We start from the raw sequence: 10,609 nt of genomic DNA, 5'->3' as shown, positions 1-10,609 counted from the left end.
AAAAAAAAACGAACAGAAAAGGTCAAAGCGCTGACTCAGCACCTCGCCTTACCTGACACAGGCCAACCGCCCCCCCCCCCCCCCCCCCTCACGTATACTACCGCTGAAAAGTTTCCATTCGTGTGAGGAGGTAGAAAGATCCGACCGCCCAGTGCTGAGCGCGTTTAGACGGCCTAGCTCCCGCCTCGAGGTCACCGAGGGGCGCCGGGGGGGCGTCCCGGAGCAGAAAGGGGGCCTGACGCCGGCTCCACAGGTGAAGGCCGCGTCCCAGACTTTCTCATGAAGAGCTTTTGTCTGGCAGAGAGCGCCGAGACGGGTGAAACCCGAGCGCCTGGGACTCTGTGTTTTCTTTGATGATGGATCTTGTGTGATTTGGCTTTCGGGTCTTTTGTTCCCCCCTCTCTTTCTTTTTTCTTCTTCTTCTTCTTCTTCTTCTTCTTCTTCTTCTTCTTCTTCTCTGCGTCGCCTCGTGTTGGCGCCGTACCGCTGCACTGGAGCCGCTGGACACTCCTTCGCTGTGTGGTCGGCGTGCGAGACGGGCAGCACATGGCCAGGTGTTCAGTCTGATTGATTAGCAGATATCAGATTAATGTGGAGGGGGTGGTGTTGTTTGGGGGGGGGGGGGGGGGGGGGGGGGGGGGTTAGCTGTGAGCTGTATCACTCATCACTGGGCTTTTCTCCAGCCGTGCTGTAATGTTTTGGCAACCTGATATTGTTGCCTTAATGCTCTCACAACATCGTTCCGTCACTTTGTTGTGTGCTCGGTCGTGATGGAGGGGCCCATTCTGTGTGTGTGTGTGTGCCACCTTTTGGGGGGGGGGATTCGTGTTCAAACAGCTCAAACAGTGCCGCAGACACACGCAAATCCTCACAAACGCTTCGCTGGTTTTCTGTATCTGCCGCGGTGGTCCGCGCTCAAATACATTCGTGGCTCATAAATATTTATATGTGTGTGTGTGGGGGGGAGGCTTCACATGCAGAAATCCACCCTGCCCGCCAGAAAAGCATCAGTGCCTTTTCGAGTTTCGAGTTCTGGTGGTGGGTATAGTGACCGAGTCGGCCACGTTTTCATCACAATAAAAGCTAATAGGTTATTTTGTGTTGCCTCTCTTGTCGATCTCTCCTTTTTCCGCTCGCTTTCCACTTGCACGCCACTTTTTTTGAGGCAGGGGGGGGGGGTGGCGTTTGAGCTCAGCTCCAACGCTGGTACACGCCAAAGTATTTTCAGCGTAAATACTGGCAGTGAAAGTGTACACTGACATCCAACTAAAAGGTAACCGGATCGTTCCTCGGGAATCTCTTCCCCCTTTTCCTCCCCTGCTTCTTTCCCCTCATCATTCATTTTCCCGCCTCCTGCGTTCCAGGTTTGCAGATACCCACCATGGCGGACAGCTTCGACTGCGTCAACTGCATGGAGTCCTTGTACGGCCGCAAGTACATCCAGTCGGACGCCAGTCCGTACTGCATCCCCTGCTACGACAGCCTGTTCTCAAACACCTGCGACGAGTGCAAGGAGCTGATTGGCCACGACGCCAGGGTGAGGCCCCGCCTTTTGACATGACCAGACAGCGCAGTCGTCCACGCGCTGCTCAACAGTAACGAGGGGAGTGTAGAGTACAGAATTGCAGTAATGAAAAGGACTGAATTAGGGTTAGGGTTAGGGTTAGGGTCACGCTAAATGAGGCGGGTTCTATTTTTTTAGTGGATAGACAAACTGAAAATGCTATCATTCATACAATTTCCACTTATTCCACACACTCCAATGGGATAATTCTACCATTTAAAAAAATGCAGAATGAGGGACTGTCTACTCTCCCCACTATTAAGTGAAAATGTGATCTTGCCTTAATTGACAACACTGATTTCAGCCTAAGCGGAGTTTACAGGGATGAGGAGTGTGCTCGGCTAAGGAGGCCGATTAGTTATCGACAGCCTCATGGGCAGCGGGTGAAAAACACCGCCTGGTTCCACTGTGAGACCTTTTTTTTTTTGTATTCCTGCATAGAATAATGCTGCATGCTGCACACACAGTGCAACAAAGTCCGTTCAACCCACAGTCCAGCTCCAGTGTTTCGTATCCCCCTCGTCTCTTAAGCTATAAAAACTGTGAAAACAAATCTAATAATAACAATTTTGTGCCTTTTTTTTCCTCTCCCTCCCCCTCGTTGCCCCGCCAGGAGCTCTTCTACGAGGACCGGCACTACCACGAGCACTGCTTCCGCTGCTTCCGCTGCGACCGCTCGTTGGCAGACGAGCCGTTCACCAGCCAGGACGACGCGCTGCTCTGCAACGACTGCTACTGCAACGAGTTCTCCTCCAAGTGCGTGGCCTGCGACAAAGTCGTCATGCCCGGTAAGAGGCGCGCTGGGGGGGGGGGGGGGGGGAGGTGCATTTTCTCCCCCAATGACTCATTTTCCAACTACGGCGTGTTCCTTTGGACTCGGTTTAACACGTTGGAAGCGAGGGTTGATTCAAATGAAAATGAAAATGAAAGAGGGAGCGACGCGCCTCATAATAGCATAATGCGTTTGACAGTGGAAAGAAACATGGCACCAATATGGTCACCCACTAAGCATTCGGTCTCACAGTGTTCTTTCCATCCGTCGCATACAAATTTCGCTAAAGTTTCAAGATAGGCAAATAGCTCATGGAAAATGATGACATGACAAACTCCAGGAAGCAGCCGCAACAAGTTGATACAGAGAGGGGGACACAAAGGGTCCGTGATTCACTGAACCCAGTAATTGCCAGTCTGCTTGACTGTAGGGACGGGGGGGGGGGGTGGGGGTGTACCTGTAGCAGTTTACACAGTCCCTTTTATTTCCACGGCAGGCATCTAGTGTCTTCTTGTCAACACCACGCGTTGAAGACATAGACGGGGATATGGCGACTGGCACAGATAAATGGAGTTTATTAGTTTTAACTCCTGAGCACCACCGTTTCACCAAAAGCTCAGATAAACGGAGCGGATGAAGTGTCTCACAAGTACATTTCATACATCAGCTAAAACTAAAACAAAACTTTTACAGAGCGAGTGCACACACCAGACGTGATACTAATGTCGGCTCCACTGGAATCACAGCGCAACCGTAGAATAAACCAACCAGAAAGAGCTCGACAAGGGATGAAATGAAAGGAATTATCCCTTTGCTGTACGGCCCGCCGCCAGTTTCCAGCAGTACAGGGGCTTCGCTGTTAGGATTTACAAATGGAATAATTCTTAGACAAACAAGATGAGTTTCAAGAGTCGTTTCATAGTTCAATAAAGCGACCACCAAATAACCCCCAAAAGAGGGACGGCCAGAGGATGCGTTCTACAGAGAAAGCCTCCCTCTCCTCACTTTCCGTCTCTGCATCCCTTGTCGCTCCTTTCCTTCCCCGTCGCCGCTAGGAACGAGGAAGCTGGAGTACGGCGGCTCCACGTGGCACGAGGGCTGCTTCATCTGCCACAGCTGCCAGCAGCCAATCGGCTCAAAGTCTTTCATCCCCGACAAGGACGAACACTACTGCGTGTCCTGCTACGAGGACAAGTTCGCCCCGCGCTGCACGCGCTGTAAAAAGGTCGGTGAGGAAGGCAAAAGAATGTAGGGAGGGGGACGGAGGGGGGGGGGAAGCGCATGTTTGCATGTTTCAGAAGTGAACCAAAAGGACCTCTGACCTCTCTCTCTCTCTCTCGCTCGTCAGACGCTGGCCAAAGGCGGCGTGACCTATCGGGACGAGCCGTGGCACAAGGAGTGCTTTGTCTGCACCAGCTGCAAGACGCAGCTGGCGGGTCAACACTTCACGTCGCGGGACGAGAGCCCCTACTGCCTCAAGTGCTTCGGCAGCCTGTACGCCAAGAAGTGCGAGGCCTGCAGCAAGCCAATCACAGGCAAGACGACGCCCCCGTTCATTCACGCATGCCCGCGGTGCCCGGATGTGATGCGCGCCTGAGTTCTGCGTTTGACCCCCCCCCCCCCCGCCCTCTTTGACCCCGCCCTCTCTCTGGCGCTCTCTTCCGGTCCCAGGTTTCGGGGGAGGAAAGTACGTCTCGTTCGAGGAACGCCAGTGGCACCAGCCGTGCTTCACCTGCTCCCAGTGCTCCGCCTCGCTGGTGGGCGCCGGCTTCTTCCCCGACGGAGAGCGGATCCTGTGCCGCGACTGCAACGCCGGCCCGTAGAGCGGGTCGCCCCCCCCCCCCCAACGCCACCACCAGCCCTGACTTACCTTACACACCTTTCGTCACACAGCCCCCCCCCCCCCCTCCCCACACCCACCGAGTCCTTACCCAGGAAGGTGACGCAGGCTGACAGATGCTGCATCTCAGGTTGTTTTGTATATAAAGAGAACTTAATCCATGAGTTACTGCCGCATCGTCTGAACGAATCACCCCCCCTCCCCCACCCTAAAGATTGACTTTTAGCGAGTTGAATTTGTGCGCCAAAGTTTACGAGGGGGGGGGGGGCGCCTGGAGGATAGCGTTACTTTCGACGTCGCGTGCCTTCGAACCAAAGAGACGCGAAAGGCGAGTCGCTTTGGGAAAAAAACAAACGTGTCGTGTTTTTTTATGTGAACTAGTCGCGGCTTCAGGGGGACGCAGAGCACTAAAGTACAAAGTGCTAAAGAACAGGCCGCAGACCCCAGTGTGTGTGTCAAAGAGCGCTGGAGGTACCGTTTTTTTTTTTTTTTAACGTTCCTTTTAATTCGTCTAATTGACCGACGTAAGAACACGGAAGCGCTTTGCTAGTTACGCTTTGAGCAAAGCAGTCGGTTAACGGTAGTTGTGATCATTAATGTCCTTTGCACTTTTGATAAGATATTCTCTCGCCACCATGTTATGTGCACATAAAAACACAACCAAAAACAACATGGCACACAGACCACTTTTTCTGTTATCTGTAACTGCTTCTCCATTTTGCTGTCGTTTTTTTTTTTACTTGTCGCCATGAATCTTTTTGTATCTTGTGCTCAACGAGCCAGCGATTAACCCCAAAGTAGCTGAAATGCCAAGATTTGCGTCGTAATTATTGTGTTACTCCAAACTTTGTGAGTGTTTCATTTCTCATTGTTGTTTTGTCAAATCTCTGTGAAAAGCGATTAAAAAAAAAAAGATGTGTATTTCATTATTTTCAGCTTTTGATGTTGGTCTGTCGGATGTAAAAATACAAGTTGGAGAAAACGGCGTCGAGGCGTCGACGGTGTGAACCTTCCGTTAAAAGAAGAAAGAAAAAAAGATGGTCATCGACTCGGCTAAATACTACATGTAGTTTTATTGGAGGTCCTAAATAAATGTTCACTGACTGATCTTTTCTGGGCAGTTTTTATATTTTGTGATTTTTGTGTTTGCAGTGAAATATCTATTCCTGGTTTACGAGGTCGTAGTTTTCTCTGGACTTGTGTTTAACTGAAGAAAAACCCTTCTGGTGTGTTTAAAAATACCTTCTAGGAAAGATCAGTGTGTGTGTGTGTGTGTGAGAGAGAGAGAGAGAGAGACCCGGACATAAAACTGTGTGAAAGTGGAGAGAGGAACCATGTGTGTGTGTGTGTGTGTAATAAAAGAGAGTAAAAAGTGTTTGTTTGTGTCGGCAGGTTTGAGGTATTTGTGTTTCAGAGAGTGAGGCAGCACATTTGTGTGACCGGCTGTAAATATAGAAAACGCCGTTGTTTATGCTGAGTCGACTGTTTCATCACACACACACACACACACACACACACACACCTCCTCCCGGCCTGCATTTGAAATTTTTTCACCAAAAAAGGAAATGGAAAAGTCTTAGCTGCACGGGGGGGGGTCTGCTGGGTGGAAGCGGGAGAGAGAAGAGAGAAAAAAAGAGAGGGAGGATGTTCACATCTGGATTTGCTCCATGGCACTTTCCCTTGGAGAGGGGGTGTGAGGGGGGGGGGGGGGGGGGGGGTCAGAGGACACGATGTGATCTGTGTCACGCGGGTTTTCAGCTTTAATAAACACCACCACGACGTCGTCTCCGTCCTCCCGAAGGGACGCCTCGGCCTCCGTCCTCTGCTCTTTGTGCAAAGAGAAGGTAATGCACATAATGCAGATGTTGTACGACACGTCACGTTGTCCTTTAGGGAGAGAGAGGGGCACAAACCAAACACAGCTCTGTTTATTTGAAGCAAAGCTGCACACGTCACGGTTTACACTGTGTGAGACGTAACTTGTCTTTTATCGGGCAGAATCACATCAAGTGTAACTTGGCTGCAGAGGGGGGGGGGGCACTCAGCTTCTTCAGCAAGCCACTACAGAGCTCGGCTTTTACTTGCTCAACGTACACAATGAATCACGAGTAGCAGCGAGGGCTGACTTTTTCTTTTTTTTTTCTTTCTGTTGAACGAGCGCAGCGACAGTCGCGGTTCATGGGAAAAGATGCAAGATTATAAAAACAAAGAAAAGGTCGTCTTTTGGCTCAATGTGTCGCGTTGGTCGGTGCGGCTTTTGATAAACATGGTGGACGGAAAGCTTTTTTCACTACATATGTGCACCGTCGGGCCCTTAAAAATGAGTTGGGCGGGTTTATACAGTAGACGTGGAGAGAAACCTGAACAACAACCTGATGACAGAACATCCTCTTGCTCTTCTAACACTCGATTAGTAAAAGCCCCTCATTTGGCTTTCAGGGCGACTGACTGATCATATTCATCTCAAATGATGTCAGAGGTACAAACCATGTCATCTTGTGACCCCCCCCCCCCCCCAACCCCTCCCCCTTTGGGTGTAAAGTATAAAAATCATGAAATCAAGACGTCAGCCATAATCAGAAGACGTGATGACGTAACTTCAGGACCTAACAATCACATGCTCTCACCAGGATTTTGGGGGCATCGAGGGGGCCCAAACTTGCAATGAAGCCTCTGTCAAGAGACAGAAGGTTAAACACCCCCCCCCCCCCCCCCCCATTCTCCTCCGTCCTGTCTCCTTACTCAGTTTATCGATTGGTGTCCACTTGACAAAGTGCCACAGTACGGGCCAAAGCGTGCCGGTCCGCATGGAGGCGGGAAGGAGGACACGACTCCACAGCGAGGGAGCTGCGGAGGGGGGGGCCTTTTCGGCCTTTTGGGCCTTTTGGGCCTCTTGGGCCTTCGGGGCTGTGTGTCTGTGTCCCGGGACGACGCACTCGCTTTCAACTGCTGCTGCTCTCTGGCGAGGTCTGCAGTCTGCCTCTGTGGCTTGGCAGCGAGCTCTCGTCCCCTCTCCCGTCCTCTCTCTCTCGTCCTCTCTCTCCCGTCCCCTCTCTCTCGTCCCCTCTCTCGTCCCCTCTCTCTCGTTCTCTCTCTCTCGTCCCCTCTCTCTCTTGTCCCCTCTCTCCCGTCCCCTCTCTCGTTCTCTCTCTCTCGTCCCCTCTCTCGTCCCCTCTCTCTCATTCTCTCTCTCTCGTCCCCTCTCTCTCTTGTCCCCTCTCTCCCGTCCCCTCTCTCGTTCTCTCTCTCTCGTCCCCTCTCTCCCGTCCTCTCACTCCCGTCCTCTCACTCCCGTCCTCTCTCTCCCGTCCTCTCTCTCCCGTCCTCTCACTCCCGTCCCCTCTCTCTCGTCCCCCTCTCTCTCCTCCCCTCTCTCTCCTCCCCTCTCTCCCGTCCTCTCTCTCCCGTCCTCTCTCTCCCGTCCTCTCTCTCTCGTCCCCTCTCTCTCGTCCCCCTCTCTCTCGTCCCCTCTCTCTCGTCCCCTCTCTCTCGTCCCCCTCTCCCCCGTCCTCTCTCTCTCGTCCCCTCTCTCTCGTCCTCTCTCTCTCGTCCCCTCTCTCTCGTCCGCTTTCTCTCGTCCCCTCTCTCTCGTCCCCCTCTCTCTCGTCCCCTCTCTCTCGTCCCCTCTCTCTCGTCCCCCTCTCCCCCGTCCTCTCTCTCTCGTCCCCTCTCTCTCGTCCTCTCTCTCTCGTCCCCTCTCTCTCGTCCGCTTTCTCTCGTCCTCTCAACTCACTCCCCTCGGAGGTCGAGGAGTTGATCAGACTTCAGGATCTCGGCGAAGTGTATAAACATAAATGTAAAAAATAAAAACTTTTTTACCCTCTCGTGTTGACAGATGTCCTCTACGGACAATTACGCAATATGTGCGTTGTATTTGCATTTCAAAACCACACTTCAATCACACATTGTGTAGTGAAAAATGTTCTGCTGCCATCATACATTCACTCTTCACTCTTTTACAGGGTGGAAGTGGCTTTTGGCGCCCGAGGAACATTCTTCTCAGGACACAACCATGTTAGTCACATCCACTATTGTCTGACTGTGGTAAAGGCTAATTACCGGAAGAATAAAGAATATTATGCCTGAAATGTGCAGTTAAAGTTTACTTTTGCTCTAGTAAATGTTCGTAAAAATGTGTTTTAGTTGAATTGTTTGATTGACTTAACAGCAGTGGAGGTTATACTTGATTGATGTTCACCAGACTTTGAGGTTGATCAGTGCGTGTGTTTAAAGACTCCACTCGTCGGCGGGTAAAAGGTTTACAGTCAAAACGAGTCTCAGTCGACACCAACGGTGAATTTATGACCAGAGAGCGAGCAAACCGAGCCAAAGGAATAAGAGACCCCTTGATTACTGAAGATGGATGTCAATGAATGGGTTTGAATCTGTAAAATAGAGGTGAATTAAAGACAGTTTGATGAGCAAGCAAGCCTTAAATATTCCATGGAGCGAACCCCCCCCCTTGCAGGACCACAGCCGCGAGGCGCTGGCGGCTCCATTGGAGCAGTTGTTTGGAGATGAGATGTTTGGAATGCAAAGAGTTTGAGGAGCGGACCGACCCCGATTGTTAAATCATAACGTCGAGGAGAAGCAGATAAGGGAGGAAGGAGAGATATGACTCCTGTTTGAAATTGATGGAGACGAAGAGAAAAGTCTGTTTGTCATTTGAAGAAGACAAATTAACCAGATGAGGTGAGAGATGCCAGGAGGACGGTTTATGGGTGTAAATGTTTTGACATTAGCAGCTACATGAATATATTTCATACATTTGTTCACCTTCTTCTTTAAGCTCAAATTGACATTAAACACACTCGTGTCAAATATGTGTAGAATGATTTTTAGTGAAGAAAATCACATCTGTGTCATTAAAAGTTAAACAAGGATCCCAGAAGCAAGTTTCTGGAAAATATAAAACTTTTGAACATTTTTTTTTTGAATTTTCGGGGAAAGCGGAAAAAAACGAAGGACAAAATACAGGTTACTTCTTCAATATAGTGATGGAAGAAATGTCTTTGACGTGTTAATGACGACGTCAAATACTTGTGGGATGACGTGAGTTATTCATTTTTTTTAATGTTTCCGTGGCCCCCTCTTGTGGTCTTTTCTTGCACTGCAGTCACTTCCCAGCACGAGATCCCATTCTGCACGACTGAGAAACGTATATGAATTTCCTGACAAGACATTTTGCTTTGCCCTGCTCTCCATCATCTCCACCTTCACTCTCTGACAAAAAGAACCAACGCACTCATTGCAGCTGCACTGAAATCGATCCCCGTGTAGTACCGATTGCCTCCACGGGGCGGCAGCACACATCAAGTATCACAGCCGCCCTTCTACTGACGTCTTCTTAACGTTTCTGCTCCTGCCTCAGAGCCTCAGACACATTTGGGTTAAATCAAGCTTGGTAAATAGAAACTAAATCTCATGCATGAATCAGGTTTTCCACTTGATTATCATTTCTGGGAAATCCTACCTTTCGTTTTTTCCTCTGACGCAAAGGTCGGGGGCAGATGATACTACTGCAGCAATGTAGTCAAAACCTGAGAGAGCTGAACATCTGCCATTGAACCCTAGCTGTCCAGATGTGTGCTCACTACACAACTCTAATGCATCATCTTTGATTTCCATTTCAAAAGTTTTTTTTTTTTTTTTTTTTAAATGGGTTTTATTTTGTATAGCCCAAAATCACGAATTGCAAATTGGCCTCAGAGTGCTTTACAGTCTGTCCACATGCGACCTCCTCAGTCCAAAAGAAACCCCCTCACATCGGCACAGGGAACCTCCTCCAAGATGAAGAAAAAAGGAGAAAAAAAAAAGATGTGCAATCATTCAACGCAAATCAAGTTATGTCTTTCAACTTTCATCCCCTGCAGATTCATTCCCCCCCCAGACTTTGGTTTCCCGTCGACTCGTTGTGATGGAAGGGCCCACTTTAATAGATGCCTGTTGCACATTAACATATCAGGCTGTCAGTGTTGACAAACGGGCTTTCTCTTTGTAGATGTTCGGCTTCCATCGGTGAGGGTGGTGGGGATGATCTGGGATCAGTGGGTTCGCCGGCGGGACGTCTCTTAAAGGGTGCAGGGTGGACGTTGGATGATACTGGGAGGGGGGCGGGGGGGGGAGGGAGGGGGGGGTCTAAGTAGACGCCAGAAAGGTTGCTGCCATACTGCAGCCTTCCCACATACATTCAACAAGACTTGAACACAAAACAGAGTTAAATGAGCCGAACATCCATAACGATAATACGGTGAGTTTTATTAGTATTGAACTTGATGGGATGTTTTCTCTGGGGTTCTCATTGCATCGGACAGTTGGGTCTTAATATCATGAAGAGTCTTTCCAGAAACAAATCCTCGTGGCCTAAGATCTTTCATAGACCTGTTTTACTATTTCTGGAGCTTTCGACTGCATCTTTGTCACATGATTCAAC

The 10,609-nt window shown here is 49.9% G+C and overlaps 1 protein-coding gene across 2 annotated transcripts; it reads left to right on the top strand.

Moving 5' to 3' along the window:
• Positions 1–728: 728 nt before the first annotated feature.
• Positions 729–5,529, top strand: fhl3a (four and a half LIM domains 3a). 2 transcript variants are annotated; one of them, XM_037455006.2, is made up of 6 exons: positions 1,176–1,273; positions 1,365–1,537; positions 2,178–2,352; positions 3,392–3,561; positions 3,685–3,871; positions 4,008–5,529. In XM_037455006.2, exons 2-6 carry the CDS (start codon positions 1,382–1,384, stop codon positions 4,157–4,159), a joined length of 840 nt encoding a protein of 279 aa, XP_037310903.2. In that variant the 5' UTR covers positions 1,176–1,273; positions 1,365–1,381; the 3' UTR covers positions 4,160–5,529. The 2 variants fall into 2 exon arrangements, with proteins under 2 accessions (XP_062421684.1, XP_037310903.2); XM_062565700.1 differs by having other exon boundaries at positions 729–1,537; positions 4,008–5,528.
• Positions 5,530–10,609: the final 5,080 nt, after the last annotated feature.

This window comes from Pungitius pungitius, chromosome 11 (assembly GCF_949316345.1).
Source record: "Pungitius pungitius chromosome 11, fPunPun2.1, whole genome shotgun sequence".
Lineage (NCBI taxonomy): Eukaryota > Metazoa > Chordata > Actinopteri > Perciformes > Gasterosteidae > Pungitius > Pungitius pungitius.
This window is presented reverse-complemented; position numbering and strand designations above follow the sequence as displayed.